At 39.5% G+C, this 21,201-nt stretch overlaps 1 protein-coding gene across 6 annotated transcripts; it reads right to left on the bottom strand.

Annotated features, from left to right (window-relative positions):
* Positions 1-331: 331 nt before the first annotated feature.
* On the bottom strand, positions 332-20,886 carry hps3 (HPS3 biogenesis of lysosomal organelles complex 2 subunit 1). 6 transcript variants are annotated; one of them, XM_049588903.1, is made up of 25 exons: positions 20,766-20,886; positions 19,053-19,243; positions 18,875-18,946; positions 18,555-18,648; positions 18,274-18,347; positions 17,757-17,969; positions 17,130-17,199; positions 16,819-16,901; positions 16,206-16,326; positions 15,895-16,051; positions 15,729-15,811; positions 14,737-14,911; positions 12,503-12,584; positions 12,255-12,412; positions 11,959-12,060; positions 9,260-9,368; positions 8,688-8,932; positions 7,418-7,595; positions 6,825-7,058; positions 4,195-4,392; positions 3,514-3,717; positions 3,194-3,298; positions 2,181-2,387; positions 1,983-2,070; positions 332-865 (listed from the first exon to the last, which is right to left on the bottom strand). In XM_049588903.1, exons 2-25 carry the CDS (start codon positions 19,101-19,103, stop codon positions 738-740), a joined length of 3,231 nt encoding a protein of 1,076 aa, XP_049444860.1. In that variant the 5' UTR covers positions 19,104-19,243; positions 20,766-20,886; the 3' UTR covers positions 332-737. The 6 variants fall into 6 exon arrangements, with proteins under 6 accessions (XP_049444860.1, XP_049444862.1, XP_049444858.1 ...); XM_049588905.1 differs by having other exon boundaries at positions 7,418-7,592; positions 20,762-20,834; XM_049588901.1 differs by having other exon boundaries at positions 20,762-20,833.
* Between the last annotated feature and the right edge of the window lie 315 nt (positions 20,887-21,201).

Here is a 21,201-nt window from a genome sequence, read left to right as displayed (position 1 = left end):
TTACAATTCAGTCAAAAAATGCAAAAGACAGAAATCTAGTGATGGACCCCACAGTCAGAGCTTTAAACTAATTCCTGGTCTCAGGTATTACAGGACATGTTTTCGGACTATGAACTGTCATAAATAAAAAATAAATTCTCATAGTATCTTAACAATAATGTTGGTATCACCACATACATTATTGATATCAACAAAACTCAGAAATTCAAAGTAATATGTACATACAAACACATAATAACCACAAACAAACCTAAAACTTTCTGCTCTGTTTGACCTGCTCTATGTGCTGTAGTCTGTTCTTGTGTAACCTGCATATTCTATTCTTTTCTGTCTCTGTCATCTAAAAACACACAAGAGTGACTGATTACATCTTCCATCATAGTGCTTAACACTCAAAAGTTGGTCAGGAATTTGTTCCACTACAAACCAAATCAAAAACCTGCACATGATTGTCTGAGGACAAACAAAGTGCTGGTCACGGCATGAAGGCTGACGGGAGCCAGAGTCATGTGTTCAGTGTTGTCACGTGGATCACACACCACTGTTGAGGGTCTCTGGAGCAAATCACTGAAACCCAAACTGCTCAGGTGTAACAGGTCAATTCAAAGTACACTCCAATTGTTCTAGTCATGGGTATGGATGAAGGAGTGACACATTTGTCTATTCAAGTATGTATGTGTGTGTGTGTGTGTGTGTGTGTGTGTGTGTGTGTATGTGTGTGTGTGTGTGTGTGTGTGTCAGGCCAGTAGGTGTCTCTGGCTACATGTCAACAGGTGTGGCAGAAAGTATGAGGCGGTGCCATCGTCAGGTATCAGCTCCAGGAACTCTGTGGGGCTTGTCTCCATGGCAACCACAACCAGCGTCTCTGTTGGGAGGGAAATGGGACATCACAACATTGTCTCATCATTGTCAATCCCTTGTCCAAACCTGGTGCCTATTCAGATTCAGATTCAGAATACTTTATTAATCCCCGGGGGCAAATTGTTTTTGTTCCAATGCTCCGTGCAAAGTAGAAATAGAAATACAGCATGAATGGAAACAAGGGATAAAGATGAAGATATAAATAAAATACTAAAATAGACAATGTAATAAATAAAATAAAATATTAAAGTAGACATTAAAATAAAATAAAATAAAATAAAATATTAAAGTAGACAATAAAATAAAATAAATAATAAAATAGTAAAGTAGACAATCTGAAATATATACAATATACAATGAAATGGTTGTAGCGTTATAAATGAAATAAGAATGAGTAATTATATTGTGTGTACAGTACATTACCCATAATGCAACTTGACTCAATTCACTCAACTGTTCAGTCAAATTTGTGTTTGTTGCTCATTTTGGCTCTGCTGCTTTGTTATTCTAAATATAATGAATAGATTTTAAGATGTTTTAATTATCTGAATGTATCATGTTTTATGTATTCAACTAATCAAGCATATTTTCTGTACGTACAGTTTACCATCATGAAGGTCTAAATGCTCTCAAAACTCTCTCTGGACTTGAGGGACTAAACTTTGAACTTTTACCTTATATAGTTTTTTAATAAAGTTTTTTTTTTTTTTAATCTAAACTTGAGGTAGGACAATAGTCAATGCTTCATCTAATTAACTGTTCTGTTGGCTTAAAAGGCAGCCACATTTAAATACACAAAACATGTAATTATCAGCATAACCCAACTCATTCTTTCCACGTGCACATTTGTTACACCCAATAATCACAGTGTCGTCAGTGTGAGTGACCCTAATTTAGTTTCCTGATCTTGTTACGATGTTGGATTGTTGTTAAACCTGCTTGATATCTTCGTCAACAGTGCATGTGCCAAACTGTCACTCTGGCCAACATCAAGTCAAAAACGACTCTGGGTAAATATAAGATAGCCTTTGATGAAACCAAAGGGGCTTTAAAGTAAATTAAAAAAAAACAGTACTGGAGTAGTTTTGGCAGACTGATGGTATTCTGGCAGAAGCTTCTACCTTTGAGAGCAGCCAGTAAAATGCTGTTATCTGTTGCAGCTCTCGTCCTGTTGCACAGCTCTGGGAGCAGCTTCTGCCACCACAACGCCTGCAGAGATTAGACAAGGCAAGCAGTTTAACATGAGAACATGTAGACATGATACAGAGGGAGGGTAAAGGTTACACAGTTTACAGTTTAGGCTACTGCTCAGTACAGACCATATGTTTGTCTTGTAACTGGTGGTTGGCGTAGGCTATGATGGCCTGAGGACAGCGATCCAGCAGCTTTTCAATGCTGCTGTCGTACTGCCCCCCTCTGGTTGCACAGAGGAGGTGCAGGCTGAAGCCCCACAAGGTTTCCTCTGACAGACGCTCCATCAGGGGCACGACGGAGCCCACAGACAGGGACGGACCACACAGGAGGGACTGGAGAGACGGATATAGACGAATATACAAATGAAATCAAAGAAGAAAAAAGGTAGGTGACAGGGAGACAATGTGACTTTTAACAGATGGAATAACAAAATCTTTGTCCTACAATTACACAAGTTGAATTCATAAGCGACAAAAACATAGCTTTGCTCAATTTAACAGTCGACTCACAATCTCATATTTTCTACTGATTTGTAATTTGTCATGTTTGATTCTTAAAAAATATTCTGTTTTTTTTTTTATTTTGCAAAAGTTCTATTCATTTAAAAACAGCTGTATTTGTCTTGAAATTCTCTGACGATGGTCTCAAGTTGTTTTCTGAGAGGTTCAGGAATAGATTATGTTGCAAAAAACTGTTTAATTGATGCATTTATTCCGTTATATATTTTATTTCATTGCATTTTTACACTTGGAAACATATCTGAACATTCCATCCATTAGGCCAATACAAATATTGTCGTCTACAAATACACCATACCCTCCTCCCCTATTAATTGAAAAGTGCACTTTCATGGGTGCTACCATTGTTGTGTGATGTCAGACAACTGCTTCTACATGAAGTTGAGTTTACAAGTAGGAACTCTGACTCTGAATGGTGTTCTGTTGTACTTTTCATAGTGCGAGAGCATCATTTTTCGTGTACTAGGTTGTCTGGATCTTTGCCTTGTTTAAGGGCTGATAACACCATGAAGGCCTCGGTCACCTCTATCAATGTCACTTGATGCTAGATACTTACTGAGGCAACTTAATTTGAGGCATATACAGTCGTAACAGACTTGTTTTGTTCAAAGAGACACTACCTGCAGTTTGTACAGCGCCTCCTGGTGTTGGGAGCTGGTAGTGTGAGCTGGATTGAGAACAGTGAGCCATGGGTACAGAGCACCATAATGAGAGCATGAGTTTATCTGAAACACACATAAACATGCAGTCCTCTTAGTGCATGAGAGAGGTGTTCACATGAATTGATTTCTGAGCTATTTATACATGGTGGTGATTTTCTGGCAGGAGATTAAGATGGTGGACAAACATCACAAGTCATTTTACAAGAGTCCGAATAATTTGAATTTCAAGCAGGTCTCAGCCACACAAAGAAAACAGCAGTCATTTTTAGTCACCATACCAGATCGTCAGCACTCTTCAGCGACTTGCGTCTTGAGGGTGTGTGTGGTTTGTTGGAGTATGTGTCTGATTTGGTGTTGGCCAGTCGGTCAATGTAGACAGACGCCAGACGGAACAGAAGTTCCTGGATGACAGCGTCCTGTGAGGAAGCCATGAGCATCGCCTCCCAGAAATCCACCTGTAAGCAATTCCCACAGCCCAGCTCCTAACACACACACACACACACACACACACACACACACACACACACACACACACACACACACGTTTTTAATGTTATCTTTTCAAGATCACACTTGCAACTAACCAAATGTCTAAAATCAGTTAGATGATCCCACTTCTAGTCTCCTAGCTGTCATGCAGAGCTGTGACGATCATTTGGTTCATCGAATCGATCAATTAAATGAACCCCCAGCCAATGTGATCATTGATTTATCAGTGTGAGTAATTAAAAAAAAAAAAGAAAAAAAAAAGAGGGACAATTCAATGGTACCAGTTTCTTAAATATGAAACAGAAACAGAATATAAATGATTTGGACATAACAAGACCTTTGAGAACATCATCTTAGCATTTGGGAAACAATAATTGTCATTTTCTGACATTTTATAGACCAAACAACTAATTGACTGATGAGAAAATAATCAACAGATTAATAATCAATGAAAATGATCAACAGTTCACCTTGAATATGTGATCAGCCTGTTCCAGCTGAACTTTGTTGTTTTCATGTAAAGCCACCATGGCGGCCACCAGCAGTCCTGGTTGGGACTTTGCCAACTGGCGTGTCAATGCTGTGGGACGGATGTGTGCATGCTGACCTCCACCTCCGCCATGCAGCAACAGCCTCGGCTCCTCAATGAACCCGTACACCAGCAGCATCTGAACAACACAAACACAGACATTTGTCCTTATCTACACTGTAGGAATGACTCATATATGTTGTGTAATTATTTAGCCTGGTTGTTCCTGAAAGATCAGGAATTTTTTTGTAAAGGAGACCTATCATCAAAGAAGCATCAAGTCTAAACATTAGCAAAATATTAAGTGTCTTGAAGCTTTATAACTTACACATAATAGTAACACCCAGGACATAAGGTCAGAATGTCTAAATGATTAACTTAAGGATCTAAGTTAGGCATTAGTATTCATCACGCCCTTCAGTAGTCTACACTGGAACACTGGTGAACATATAAAGTTAATATTTTACTATGAAATATTTCTCACTTTGAGGTTTAAAACAAGGTGTGTCCAGTGGTGCGCAGTGAGACATTGTCTGGCTGTGCCATATCCAACCTGATCAGTCATCATCCCAATATGATTTAATGCAAACTCCTAATGTGCTTTACAAATCTGCACCATGCTCCTCCTTTGAAATACTATATTCAATAATTGTTCAATGCAAACATTAAAGGAAAGTTTAGGATTTTTTACACAAACAAAACTATACAAACATCACCACACTGGTGTTACATGAAAAAATAGAAACATCTATCAGAGGCCTTCTATTTGTATTTAAAAGATAACTGTTTTTGAAAAGTTATACTATAATCTCACTATATAATGACGAAAACTCTGTCTGTGGCTGCGTGTGTGGGTGTGTCTGTTCCACATTTTTCTCCTCACTGACTTGGTCAATCCTAGACTCACAAGTCAGTCTTTAGACGCTTTGCTTAACTAAAGACTGATGACTTTCTCCCTGATTTTGTGTAAGATGAGTGGATACAATTTCAGAGTTTAAAAAAACTCCCTACGTTGCAGAACCAATAGTAAATCCACAGAGTGGTCCTTCAGTGGCTCGCTGAACTTTTGTGCTTGTAAACATAGTCCGTCTGAGTTAAAAATTTTAAACAAAGTCACTGTAAGTCCTTCATTTCCACAATCTCTGGACTGAGCACACGTTTGATAAAACGGAGTTAAATCTCTCGGCATCCATTTTCAAGCTCTCTGTGTGTTTGTGTCCTTGCGGACGAGAAAAGGGGGAGCGTACGTTTCTGGGAGGGCGTGTCCTTTTAAAAAATGCAAGAGGCGTTGCTTTGTTTGCCGGACGTTTTCTCCGGTGTGTTAAACACAACTTTAAAAAGGAGTGTCCCCAGACTATCAGAAGGCGGAGATCTCTGATTGTCTGACTAGGTCAATCCATGTGAAATTTGGCACAGTGGTAGAGGGTCATGGGAGGATGCGACTGAAGCAATATTACATCAATTGGCCAAAGGGGGGCGCTATAGCAACCAACAGAAATTGCAAACTTTGAATGGTCATATCTCATGCCCCGTATGTCTTAGACACATGAAACTTTGCACATAGACGCCTCTCCTCATGAGGAACACATTTGCCTCAAGAAACCATAACTTACAATTATATGGATTTTCCGCCATTTTGAATTTTTTGAAAAACACTTCAAATCGATCTCTTCCTAGGAAGTTTGACCGATCTGCATGAAACTCGGTGACCATAATCTAGGGACCAATATCTAAAGTTCCCTCTTGGCAAAAGTTGGAAAACTTACTAAAACTGAGCTTCTATAAGGCAATGAATATTGCAGAGGGCGTGGCTCATCACATAAAGGTGTATAACATCTCAAGGGTTTCACCGATCACCACGCAACTTTGTAGGCATATGACCACACATAATCTGAGGGGACCCCTCCATTATTGACCCCATCAAACAAAATGGGGGCGCTAGAGAGCTAATTTCTTATCTAGGCCTAACTGCCTTATCGATTTTTACTAAACTTGGTAGATATGTAGAACAGGACACCCCTTTTTTATTGGGGGGGGGGGGTCCTGAGAGAGCAAGGAAGACATGCAGCAAAGAATGAACAGTGTACAGTTTTAGCCCACTAACTATCCCACTATTGGCAATGGTACTACTGTACTTTCAATAAAGCCATCGTATTATCAGATTCACAAAAACTCTGTCTGAATACATTGCTCTTCTTAATGGGTTCAGTTGACTATTTAATCTGCAGTTTCCTATGACCTGTATCCCAAACACACACCATGTGAAACTGTACGTGGGCAACTGTGCACTCAATGGGTATGGACTAGTTATTTGTACACATAATTTCTTGTAATGGACCTATTACATGCACCTTTGATGGACCTTTGATAGCGAGTATGTATTATTGGATTACTGATTACTGAATTAGGCTATAGATACACATACATGTACATGTACACACTGTTAAATAAACAATAAAGTTTTGATTTCAGTTTTTTCTGCAAAAGGTAGGAACCCTAAACACACACGCACGCACACACACACACACACACACACACACACACACACACACACATCTATTTCCCTCTAACCTCTGCATGTCTTTCCATCAGCTGTGTGTACTGTGGCAGGTCGTCCAAGCACAGCATCATGGTTGCCATGGTGACTGTCAGAGGGACTGACACGCCGGCAGAGTCCTCCAGATGTTGTAAGATTTGCAGCGTCTGTGCAGGGCTGATGTTTATCATGGACGGGCTGGCACACACACTGACAAGCTGTGAGGGCTCCGATTGGCTGAAAATGTTTATGACCTCATCAGCTGCTTCCTGCAGAAAGACAAACCTTTAATTCCTCTTTTTTTTTTTTTTTTTTTTAATTTTTCTTATTTTTGAGAACAAGTGTTCAGTGTGAATGAGTCCTTCACTGAATCACCAGTACATGTTTTGTCTCATTGCCTTCTTACTTTTAATCTCTTTTATGTGTAGATAGAAGCAGATAGAGACGGTGTGTTTTTGTTCCATATTGTTCATTCTAATGCTACAAAGTAAAAGTCATACTAATTTATTCCATATGGCACCTTCAAAACAGATCGCTAAATAGTAAAATTCTCCCATCATAACAACCCAAAGCATGATACAAGCAGCATATGAAGCTTTGCTGTTTTTTCTTTTGCGTTTATGTGTACCTGACTGAGGATCTGCTCTGTTTCTTCTAACAGGAAATGCTTCAGGTAGAACAGAAAGCCGGGGCCGTAGGAGTGAGGGCTGCTGGGATGCGGGCGATTCCTGGTTATGATCTCTGTGACTGACAGACCAGACATCCTGTAGTACGGCAGAGCCAGGTGGCAGTCCTTCTGACTGCTCCTTACACAACAGAAAATAAATAAGGAACAAATCATTTATGAAGAATTTGATTCGTTCCTCTGTCATTTTAACCTTTATATACTGTTATTTACAATCTATACAATTGTTTACATGTGTATATATTACTTCTCATTATGCATATACATTTAGCACATCCATGTTTACATTGCAGTATTTCACGTTGCAATTACTGTCTACCACAAATATATTTTATTGAATTATATGTATGTTTTATTTTATTCCTTTCGCACTATTTTATGATGTAGGTGTGTTTTTCTTTTTATACATATTTACATTAAATGAGCACTGTGAAAGGGAGACTAAGATATATGATTTGCATTGACAATGACTGCTTCTCTGTAATTGCTGTGCATGTGAATAAATAAAACTTGAATTTCCAGCTTCTCAAATGTGAGTATTTAGTGTTTTTCTCTGTAAATTAGATTTTTTATCTGCTGGCTAGCAAAGTAAGCAATTTCAAGATGTCGCCTTGAGCTTGAGCAAACTGTGAAGGGCATTTTTAACTATTTTCTGACATTTATGGATTAAACAATAAAATAAAATAATAACAAGTAGCACATTTCTCAATAATAGAAATTAAATGCAGTCCTGAATAGAAGAGAATTGACTCAAATATGATACATATCAATGACAGAATCTCTAACTGTGAATGTTAAAAAATCATTACAATTGTTTATTAAAATAAGGTAAAATGAGCATGGATTAAGTAATTTTAAAGGGTTATACAACTGAATTTAATCCTTAGTATCTTAAATGTGACTAATATGATCATTGTTCTGCTCTAACTATTTCATTTGTTTATTTAGTTTACTACAATTTTGGCATTAAACCACTTGATTTAAACAGTAACTTAACGGTAAAGACAAGATTTTCAGGTGGTGTTAAAGTACTCTTTAAGGTATATTTAAGTGGTCCCTAAGTTTGAAAATTTGATATAGCTGAACCAACTTTTGTGATATAAGGGAACCTAAATTCATATTGAGGGGTGTGCATGATTGTGATATTTTTAAAGCTGTTTTAACAGATGTTTGTCCTTAAGTGCATATGTGTGTGTGGTGTGATGTGTGTTACCTGCTGAAACAGTCTCCCAGCTGTGCACAGTTCTCTCTGAGTGCCTCCTCCAGCTCTTGCCTGTCTGTCTGTACAGCTGTCTGTTTCTCAGCTGGTCTGTCTGTATCTGTCTCACCCTCCACTTTTGGTTGCTGCTCAGGTGTTTGGAGTAAGGAGGCGCGGAGAAGGAGGTGAGCCTCACTGAGGAGGTGCCGAAGGCTTTGGGCCTGCGGGTTGGTCTCTGCATACCGCTGGCTGTATTCCACCTGACACACACACACACACACACACACAAACACACACACACAAACACACACACACACACACACACACACACACACACACACACACACACACACACAGGTGAATATACAGACTGATAAACATACAGGATTTGTATCCAGCATGCTTCACAAATTCAGAGAGCAAAATGTGTTTGTGTGTTCTTCTTTTCCTTCTCATTTCTAGATCTTTCATTGTTTCATTTCTTTAGTCTGTTGTGATAATCACTAATAGCTGTGCATATAAATTAAAAAAAAAAGTACACAACCACACAAAGAGACATTAAGATGGAGTGAGTATGTTCGTGTTACCATTTCTTGGTAGAGAGTGAGGGGGGAGACAGTGTCGACCACATAGATGTTCCATCCTTGTCCGGCTGAGCTGGTTTCTTTGGGAGAAGACATTGTCCACCTTCTGCTCCTGAGGTCAGAGGTTACACAGAGGTAACGAAAAGTGTAATCAAAACAGAGGGATGAGCTAAATCCCAATGTCTTCTCTCACAGGGGCGATGTTTAGCTGAGCTCAAAATCTGCAGACTGTTCAGAATCAGTGACGTCTGCATGAAAGGACAATGAGGACGACTGTAAACATGCATTGAGTTGGCTCCAGTCTGTAGTCTAGAAACTGGGATTCAGCCTGAATATCTCCTATTTTAAGTATACAACATTATAATGGCATTGTCATTATTTAAATAACACCTGTTGTTCTTCTTTTTCCATTTTTTTGTGGACAGGTGCTCAAACATAGTCTTTTTTTTCTGTAACTGGCCGTCTTTGTAGATGTAGTTTTACAGAATGCTGACACTGAAGACACACACAAACAGTATACTGAACAATCCAATAACAGATATTTTATATAGCAAATGAAGATATGCTTTCAGCTTATGTTTCATGACAGTGCACATGTATTAACAACTATGGAGCCAGAGGCAAAGGACAATCTTTTGGGTACAGTTGCTATAAAAAAAAAAAAAAATTATACATAAACAAGCAAACAGTTAGTGAACAGTTAGTGAACAGGTTAACATAGTGAAAAGGTAACCTGGGGCTCCTGTGGTTCATGCTATCTATGTCAGCTGGTCACACTCGTCATGGCATGCGGCCTCAAACCTGTAGTTTGACTTTACAGTCTTCAAATCACACACCTTTTATAACTTCAAGCAGGAAACGGAGATAATAATGGGGAGATTTATGTTTAGTCACCAAGTTAAGGTTGCTGTCAAAAAGTTCTGCTTGTCGGGAGACTTTTTAAGTTCTCTCATCAAGTTTACAATCAAACCCTGGACCATCTGAGGGGCAGATTTACCTTCAAAGGCTTGTGCCTATAGTTAACAGTGTAGGTAAAAAATATCCATAATTGTCCAGTGAGAAGGTCATGGATGACGGCGATGCCATACACTAAAATTAACTTAGTTAAAACACTGCTCTGTACCTGCAACTATTGTCAGTAACCATATCTGAAGCAAGCACCACTATCTAAATTCCAAGATGCAATTATGAACTCATGTACAATTCATTTTCAATTTAATAAGAATATAAAGTACATTAAAATAAATGTGTGTGTGTGTGTGTGTGTGTGTGTGTGTCTGTATGCATGGTTTACAAGGAACCAGGAACCTGTGCCATACAGATGGATTATTAGGTTAGCTGACTAAAATCTTACTATTTCAGTCCAGAGATAATTAGTCTGTGAGCAAAACTTCACACACACTGAGGGCAGTTAGGTAGGTTATGGCTGGATGGTTGGTTTAGGAACTAAAACAGGAAGTGTTGTCACTTTAAGACTGAGCTGCAAAGGCACATTGATATTTTTAGATCATCAATTAACCTCGGGCTGAAATCACGGGAACTGCCCATTGGTTCGACAGCCCATTGTTCTGACCATATTAAACCCATTGTTCCGAAGTCCGTTCCGAAATCATCATGATGCCCTGTGGTTAAGGTCTGGTTAGGTTTAGGCACAAAAACCCACTTGGTTAGGGTTAGGAAAAGATCATGGTGTGGGTTAAAATGAAAAAGGAAGTGACAAACACATAAGCTGTGAGCCTGCTCCACCTCAAGCCTTTCCCTGCTGACCCAGAGCCGGTCACGGCGCACCATACACCCCCCGGGAGCTGTTCAGCACCGCGGACAGTCGGACTAATGGGATGTCGGACCAATGGGCTGTCGGACCAATGACATTAGTATATTGACATATGGAGAAACTTTATATAAAACAAAGACAAGAAAAAATGTTTGAGGAATCTGCAGACTGTGGATACTTTATTTTTTAATCTAATGCAAAATAATGGCCACATTCTAATGTAATAAAAAAGTAAAGATTTCTCTACGTAGGTTGTGTATTTTCAATATCCAAATCAATTTTTTTAATACGACTTGGCATTCAAAAGGTCATGTGCTGTGTTATAATTGGATTAGTGGCACCGATGTAAATCCTGGATTAACTTCTTAATTACAGAAGGTCTGAAATATAAAAATGCTTGAATTTCTTATTTAATGGACACATAACAGCCTCGAACAGGTAGCGCACCTTGCTAACTAAATGGAATGCACGAGCACAGTTCAAACACACACAGTTGCTCAGGTGCACTACTTGAATGCAGAAGTGCTTTAAATACTAAGGTTTTAGTGAAAATGCAGTGTTTGGGAAGCACTAAGCATACGACTCGCATACGTTTTTGCAGTTGGTCCCCATTTACTCCAGTTCGTTAAGAATTTCCTCCATTTTTGGATTCTTGTTCACCATAGAGGCATGCGAGAAGTTTTTCTTTACGAATTCAACAGAAAAAGTTGTGAGTGACTGATATACAAATGATCATCCTGTGGGTGAATTATTCCTTTAAAGGTAAAAAGAATCTACACCATCAAGGTTTACCATTTAAATCAAGGCTAATATAATGATTTGGTTACCAATCATCTGCTAAGGTCAGTATTTTGAGGGATTCCTGGCGTTGCAGCTCGGCCTAGAAGTGACAACTGAGACTGAGGTGGGTGGTTGGGGTTTGTCTTACAGGAAGGGCCGTGATAGAAGGCTCTCCAGAGCTGGTGTGGTTGCGGGATCGATTCCCACCGCCAGGAAAATACCAGTCAGCAAGGTGTGTTCTTTCAACTCGCTAAAATAACAACATACACACACAGTGAACAGGTTTATAAATACATGTATGCCTGCACACACACATCAGCAGTGCTGGTAAATCCCTCCTTAGAGTATCCTGGTACCCGCAGGGAGGCATCTGATGACATATCCGATGAAGCTTTTAAACCAAAAGAAGTATGGGTGTGTGATAAACTAATGTGTGCGACTTACAGGCCTCTGCGTTGTGTGATGCGTTCAGGCTCCTCTGGTGTCTCTGAGTCAGCGGTGGAGAGCAGGATAACATGACGGCCGTAAACACACACCGAGCGCAGACCAATGAACAACTGCATCCTGAGCGCACACACCTCCAGGCTGCAGGGTGGACAGGCCTTCCAACACACACAGAGTGGAAAGTGGTGAGACTGAACCACTGATCAATCAAGAGGCCACAAAGCATGACTTCCAGGTTAGCCTCATACCTTCATGGTGGTATCGATGTAGGGGTCTTCTATCCTGGCTGCTACTGCTGCACAGCGCACTGTGAAACACTGTAATGCACTCCTACCGGGCACGCACCAAAATCAAGATAGACACTTAACTGTATGCCATATAGGGATCTTTAGACTACATTGGTAAACATATTCCCTTTTAAAGGGATATTTCGTATAGTGTGGAGTGGAGTTGTATGATGTACTTTCCACAGTCAGTGAACTACCTAATTTAGATGGTGGTCAACACACCCTCATTTTGGAGAAGCAGGCAGGACTACTAACATGGAAGATAGGCAATGTACTGCTGTGGACGGGGGCAGCAGCAAAACATATTTAAGCCATCTATTACATGTCCCACCTAAAAATAAATCAATGTCCGATTGAACTGACATTATATTTGAAATATTTTCGACACATACTTTGCCGTCACACAGCCCTTTTCAACGGGAAACTGAAGCTGTTAATCATCTATGCTCTCTTTAAAGCCACGAGACTCTTTCTTCCAAAACAGAAATTTCACCTGACAAAACAGTGGGGTGTCTAGTCTGCTACTGCCTTGATTGGCTAGTTAAATTGTGTTAATGTGTGACTGAGTTCAGATTCACCAAAGTCACACAACAAATAAACTAACCAATACACCGGTAGACCAGCAGCTCCAGTGATCTGCAAGGTAAAATTATTTTTTTGTCAAAGCAGTCTGGTGGCTTTGAAGAGAACATAGATGGTTAACGGCTTCAATTCCTCTTTGGAAAGGTCTGTCTGACGGTAAGAGAAAGCAGTGAAAATATACTAAATATAGCATACGCTTAAACTGATATTGATTTACTGAGGTGGTTAAAATATGTTTTGCTGCAGCCCCCATTCACAGCAGTACAGTGCTTAGCTTCTGTGGTGGTACTTCGGTCGGTTTCTCCAAACTGGGAGTGTGCCGACTAAAATCTATTGTAGGTAACACACTATGGGTAAGTACCGTATACAACCCCATTAAAAAACAAAACCTTTAGGTCATTTAGTCTACTACTGATGCATTGAATCATTTAGTTTCACTTTCAAAAGACTCAAAGTTAGTTCAAATGATTTGCCATGACATGGAAGAGGATGCTTTTACAAACAGTGATTCAGTGAAGATTAGGGCCGTAACAGTACACGTATTTGTGTCGAACCGTACGGTACGCGACTTCCGGTGCGGCACGACCCTGTACCGAATTATTGGGTGCAGGATATTATTTTATTTTATTTTGTTTTATTTTAATTCCGTTTTTGCAAGCCGAACCATTTAAAATATCTAGTTCCCCGACGGACATAATTGAGTGACGGACCGAGTCCCATAGATCTCTGCTTTCACTTTGTGCAGCGCATTCTCGCATTTTGACAACATGGCAAGTGAGCCTGACGAACCTGAAGACCCACCCGCAAACCTTAAGTCCTCCGTTTGGGAACACTTTGGTTTCAGGGTAAAATACAAAGATGGAAATAAACAAGTTGACAAGACAAAAGCAGTGTGCCGACATTGCAGAACAGCGGTCGGGTATGTACTTGGAAACACGTCTAACATGCTAACGCATATAAAGCGACACCACCCAAGTTTGAACGTTAACCGGCACGACTAGAAAAAGCAATCTGGTGCAAACTACGATATCGTCGTCGTTTAAAAAGAAAGAGAGTTTCCCTGACCGTCACGCTAAAGAAATAATCAACGGCATTGGAGGTGAGTAAAATTGTTTAAGCTGCACTTTAGATATTTAACAAAGTGGGAAAGCTAAGTAAGTTCCTAGTAAAACTCAATCTGAGCAGGCTTTAAAGCTGACCAGCTGCACTATACTTTTTATTTTAATTGAGTAAAACTGTTAAAGCAGAAATTTATATTTATATTTTTCATTCAAAAAATGTGTTAAGAAAACAGCAGGATTTTATTTTTCACTTTTATATTTCTATTTTCATTCAAACAATGTGAAAAAGCAGGATTTTATATATATTTGTTTCATTCAAAAATTGTGTACAAAGAGTTAACTCCTGTGTTGGTATGTTTTAATAAGGTTACCAATAAGTAAAAGATATTTAATAGTTGTCTATTTTTTTCATTACTGTACCGAAAAAAAGAAAAAAAAAAAACGAACCGTGACTTGTATACCGAGGTACATACCGAACCGAGATTTTTGTGTACTGTTACACCCCTAGTGAAGATGAACTCATTTCCATATCAGATCAGACGGAAGACATACTTTGTTATGACATGCAGCAGGTGGTCTGTTAGCACTGCCTTCAGGACCTTCTCTGGATACTGATAGGCTGAGAGAAGCTCCACACCACCCTTCAAACTGTACAGGTAGCCGGCGTTGGGGAGAGAGAAAAAGCAGAACACACATGCAGGTTCTTCCAGAGGCGCTGACTGGTTACCTGGAGAGAAAAGACAGAAGCATAAACAATATTTGTCTTTTTTTTTTTTTTTTTTAACTGTAATTCAATGCCCATTTAAAATCTTTTTCGGTGCTTTGAACTACATGATGGAGTGTCTGAAATAATGTTGTGGTTGCCAATTCATGTGCACAGTTATTTTGTCTGTTATGAAGTCACAAAACCTTAAAATCTGGTTTAACCAGTAAAAGAAAGTGACATAATTCCATTCATTCATAATACTATCCAACTTTAACTTAAAGAGAAATCCTTAACCGTTCATCTGGGACTGAGCGACCCATGGATTCACAATTCAAGCTGGATGATTCATGAATTTTCTAGAATCAGATGTTATTTTACTGTACTAGTGCAGCAATAAGCCTTGTTCCCTCACGTTTCAAGATGCTGACAATTATTCTTTTTGAAAGTCCTGATAGAAAAAGAGATCAAGAGAAGCAGCACGGATAATGTGGGAAAAAAAACAACTTGGTCAACTTACAACATTCTTTAGAAAAATAGATCTGAAGAGGAAACATTTTTATGTGCTAGTATTGATAGAACTGGGAGCAAATGTTGTGGAGGGCTTTGCTGCAAGTTTGGGTTTAAGTTTAACTGGCGTGACTATATAAAGGGATTGGTTCAAAGTTATTCCATTTACTGCTTTACTGATATTGGTCTGACATGCAGTGAAGAAGGTGAGAAGTAACCCCAGTGTATCAGTGGGTTTGTGTGAAAACACATGCTGCTTTTAAATGAACACCCTTTCTTTCTATGTCAGTCTACATGCATCTCTGTGTCTCATACTGTGTGCTGTACTGACTGGTGAAAAGTGGGTAAAGCTGTAGGGAGTGGAGTTGAGTCTCCTCAACGCTGCAGCCCTGGAAGAAGTCTGGAGTAAAACGCCTGCAAGAGAGAAGTGACACCTGTTCATTACACTTCACATGACAAAAATACACTCACTTTAAAGATCTGAAATACAGACACACCTGAAGAGAACATATGACAGCGTGTACTGTCCTCTGTCCTCAAGCCCGGTCTTTTCAATGCTGACAGGGATGTCGCAGTCTTTGGCTCGATCGCCGAGCAGCTCCTGGTGTCTCGGAAGCACCATGAAGTCTGCCTGGTCCTCTAGATGATCTGCTGCTGCACTCACACATTAATACACAGACACACACATCGCAAACTGTTCTCTCATGTGGTCACACTAGACCATGCCACACTAGAGCCTGATTTTTACAGTCTTAACATAACAAAAAACACGCAGAGATGAAATCAATCATCAAAGAAGGCAACAAACCCAGATGTTTCTGTGTGTCCGATGATTCATCAAGGATGTTTGGTTCAGAGGATGCATCCAGTTTCAGAACCAGCACCTCCAGCTCTGCCTGCACGGCCAAATATGCTCCACACAGCGCCACCTAGGGAGCAGAGGAGATTTTAGAGTTATCAAAGCCACAGACTATGACTTTTAGTAATCTGAACTCTGGAAATACCTGAACAGAATGTAAGTCGTCTGTTTGTGAAATTATCGAGAACTGTTTAGGATTTTCCCTCTTTTCATCTTTCGTTACAGACACAGTTCATACTACCATCTTATAAGTGATTGCTGATTGATTTATTTTAGTTATTAAAAGAGTTTCTGGGGAAAAAAAGATGAAAACCAATGTGGATATTATACAGACATGTCAAATATAAAGCACAGTTAATATCGATCATAATTACTGTGTCTAACAACTCAACAAAGTTGTACCACTAGTAAGTATCATGCATTATACCTACTTTAGAGATTATGTGCATGTTCAACTGCGGACACCAGACCAGTTTAATATGGTGTTATTTACTAGTATGACTGTGTAGTAGATAAGTAGATACCACAAAAAATGAAGAGGAGCACGAGTGTTTGAAAGTACCTGTTTAGGCTTGATCTCTGGAAGATGCAGGATAACTGAGCGCTCAAAATCCAGGAAATTCTGGTTTGAACTCGAGGTCTGACCTAAAAGCAAAGAGAGGTCAGATCAGTCAGAGCAGGAAGCAAGGAAGGAGACAGCGAAGTGGACCTTTTGTCATTTTCCAAAGCCCTTTGGTTTTCATTTCCTCTTCAGGGAATGGAAACTGGAATACTCCACTTTATACACATTTTGGGTAACATGCAAGTTTTTGTACAAAATGTGTCTTTTCCTGAAAACACGTTCACAAATATGTGTTACTTTTCTTGAGTTACCTTGAGTCTGACTGGAGCTCTGCTGAGAGTTCGGCCAGGTGCTCTGAAGGATCTGCTGACTCTGAGTCTGCTGTTTTCACCAGAGAAAGCAACATTATGCCACTGCAACATTAAGTGTATCATTAAGAGTCCACTCATGTTGTTTAAAGTAGGTAATAATGACAAAAACCTGCTCTATATGACAGATAAACCTGATGATAAAATAATAAATGTATACCGATTTGATATTTTAGTAGTTTTTTTAAGGATTAAAGACAAAATGGAATTTTTATTTTAATGTTCTGCCAATTACTGGAAAACCCTGAATCGTTAATGTTGACCTCATACTGTACTAATAGGTCTGATCATTTAATCTCTAACTAACAGAACTATCACAAAAACTTTAGTTAACCTCCCCCCTCTGCCCCTGCTTTTAAATCAAACACCTTTTCTCTCTTCAGTACTTAAGACAATGGTTTACCCTTTTGATGGATCCCTCACTGTGTTCTTACTGCTGCAACAATTCATTTCAGGAATTACACCTTTTCAAGAAGTAAAACTGCCATTTAATTTCAGTCTTTAAATCGAGATAATCTAAATAAGGTCCACAGAGGAAGTCAACTCCCAGATTAGCAGCTGGACTCTCACCAGACTCTGCTGGTTCTGCCTCCTCAAAGCGAACAGAACCAGAGTGTTCTCACAGCCGACCAGAAGGTCTCCAGTTACTGGGCAACACGCCACGGCAAAAGGACCCTCTGACAGGGGGATCTCAATGATCTCCATCTGCACTCCACCCCGCATGGACGCCCCACGCAGCAGGTGGCCCAACAGACGCACGCCGACACGGGCCTTTCCCTCCGCCTAAATAGAACACAAGAAGTGGCCACATGGAAATACATGGAGTAAAGAATTTAATATTGCAGTTGAAAAACCTCCTGTTCAGAGAAACATTCATAGATAATCTAGCAGCCGTCTATCAGTCTATTTAAAGGTCATTTGCCTTTGGTATATTTCTACACACACATCAGTGGAGCAACTCAAACCAGATTAAGGTTTACAAATTAAGGTTACATATCATATATAGAAAACAGAGAAAGTATGGGTTGTCCTCATGTTTTATAGCACTCTAAATACTTGTGAGAAAGTTTAGCTGGTCAGTGTGTACCTGGTGGCGCCAGTTGGTGTAGGCTCTCAGGTAGGTGGCGCTGTTCTTTTCCTCAATGGTCACTAGGTAATCTCCTAAATGTGAGGGGGGGGGGCGGCAGAAAGGAAAGCAGGAAATTTAAAATGTTTTTCTCTCCATCCCACACTGTAACCACTACTGCTGCTGGCTGCCTTGCTCACATGTAAAAAGAAACAAAAAACTGCTACAGGTGAGTATTGATTCTTGTGTAGTTGCCGTTGTAGAGATGGAGGCTGACAAAGGGAGACAGGTCATGTTGTTACCTATCTTGCTGTGCTGGATGCTCTTCACAGTGCCCATGGTGGCAAAGCGACAGATGAAAGGGCAGCCCTCCTGCTCCACACTGTAGGCCTCCACCTTGGTTCAGTTAAACACATCACATGGCAAAATCAGTATCACGCACAAGTTTATCTCTTAAGAACTGAGACAATCTGAGTATTCCCATGATCTGCAGATATTTAGGTGTGATTTTATAAGGTTACACTACATAGATTCTACCAGTGAGGGTATATTTTTAATTACACACAAATATATTAAAATCAGGACAACTATAGGTTAGAAATATGCAAATTTTAAAGGCAACCTTGCATCCTCCAGTAGCGACCACAAAAAGCGTTCCACCTCCACAGCAGACCAGTCCAGGCTCCTGCTCCACCTGTGCCATAAAGAGGAGAAGAACATTACTTAAAGACCTGATACAAATAGAAAATGGTGATTATCATTGTAAAAACAGGCATCGGTACCAGCCAGGTTCTACCTACCTGTACTATCTGCTGTGAGGCGAAAGGATGGCAGTTGTAGACGTGCACCATGTTTGGTCCACTTCTTGAAGAGGGGATTTGGTCCAGAGTGGAAATTGTTTACAGCTGCTTTCTCTTCTTTTGATTGCTGAGAAAAGTATCAACTCCTCTCCCTTATCTGAGTTTCTTGGCAGCTTCATCCAGCAGGACACCTACCATCATAAAAAAAGCATTTTAATATTGTCAAATGCAATTTTCCATCGGAATATGGACTCGTATTAGAGCTGGACAGTTTATAGACATCCCATTTCAAACATGCTGCACCTGTGACAAGCAGGTTAGTTTGTTTTTATTTGACCAAGTAAATCAAATCACATGTGATTCTTTAATATGTACTGTAAAACATATTTCTTGAATGTGTGGCACAGCATTTCATGTGGAAAATTCACATTTAGTCTAGTCATTTCCTGACACTTTTACTTGGGATATGTTTGCATGAAAACAACAGGCACATGCGATTTTATGATATTTCACATTTGCAATGCAAGACATGTAAAAACCTCAATTTAACATGTAATATGAAGCTGCAAAGTTTATTCTATTCATTGATTATCAACAGAAAGTTGAACTGACAACAATTTTGATGATTGATTCACTGTTTCTGAAATGTTTTCAGCAAAAAGACAGCAGAAACCTCTGGTTTCAGGATCTGAAATGTGAGGAATTGCTGCTTTTCTTTGTCATATGACAGTAAATTGAATATTTTTTGTATTTCGGACTGTTGGTTAAACAAAACTAGCAAATTGGAGACACCGCTTTGACTGTGGAGAAACTATAAATGGCCTTTTCCCCACTATCTTCAACAGGCATTTCCATAGACTTAGTGATTAACCAAGAAGATAATCAGTGGATTAATGGATAATAAAAAGAATAATTGTTAAATGCACCTCCAATGTAATATCACAAGCAAACCACCTTCTACATGTAGCAAATTACATATTACAACAAGTACAAATAAGTTAAACAAAAATGTATTTGTGCTGCTGAAAGAACTGAAAATGGCATTTAAAAAACTAGCAGCAACCCATGTCTCCAAAGAGACAATTTCTTTGGCAAAAAGGAGTTTACAAGAAAAACAAACTGTTCACTGGAGATGTATTACAAGAACCATCCGCATCCATTCTTTAGGACTGCATTACATTTATTATTTTCTTTCTTTTCTTTAGTAAAATAACCTGAGACTGCTTGTTTGCTCTTCCTATCAACCCAGTACCACCTACAACCTTACTGTTTATAGCTTAATCTCTTCTAAAGCACCACAGTCAACTCTAAAGCAGCACATTGTTGACATCGAGGTACTCAGTCAAACACAACAAACCTTGATCAGCTTATGTCCTCATCTACGGTCGGACACTTTAAAGCCAATGTACCAAAGTGAAAGTATTACAATAAAATAACAACACATGCAACACGACCAGACACTAACTTCAGTGTTGAATTCAGCTTCCCCTGCATCTCTAGCAGTCCACCAGGAGCTGAAACAGGCCAGTCTTCAGTGTGTGTTTCTCTAATCGATATCACATGCCGCAGTCTTGTGAGCAGCAGAGGGTGTGTAAATCCACTTCACTTTCACATAGTTCCCTTTCGGTTTAACACACACTCTGGTGACACACAGGCTAAAGCTACAGAGTCTTTAAACAACAGGGAGGAACATGTTCTTTGTAAAGTACCTACTTTTGCTGCCAGAGCTTCGGTTTCTTCTCTTGTCCGTCTTTAGTGTTCACTGCTGCAGGTTATTGATTTCACGCTGTAATGCAGGAAGTGGACCGTCAACCACAACACCAAGGCGCCCGCCTACTCTCGATTTCCATTGGCTTACCTTCCTGTCGGTATTGCGTTAAACGTTATGATTGGCTACCGAGCTGTCACATTCTAAACAGTACATCTGTCCCTGTTATGACTTTTTAATTTTTCTGTTTTTATAGACATTAGTTTAACCTTATTTGTCTGCATTTTCCAATGACTTTATGTCTGGGGTATTTTCACTTTGTTTCATGGCTATGTTAAAACCCGGGCGCAGAGGGCCAGTGTTCTCAATACATGTTTTTGTTTGTTTGTTTGTTTTATTTTACTTAATCTGTCACATTAAATTCAGCAGCAGCGCATCAAC

This window comes from Epinephelus fuscoguttatus, linkage group LG10, assembly GCF_011397635.1.
Source record: "Epinephelus fuscoguttatus linkage group LG10, E.fuscoguttatus.final_Chr_v1".
NCBI lineage: Eukaryota > Metazoa > Chordata > Actinopteri > Perciformes > Serranidae > Epinephelus > Epinephelus fuscoguttatus.
The sequence above is the reverse complement of the archived record's forward strand: the minus strand, read 5'-3'. Positions and strand labels throughout refer to the sequence as shown.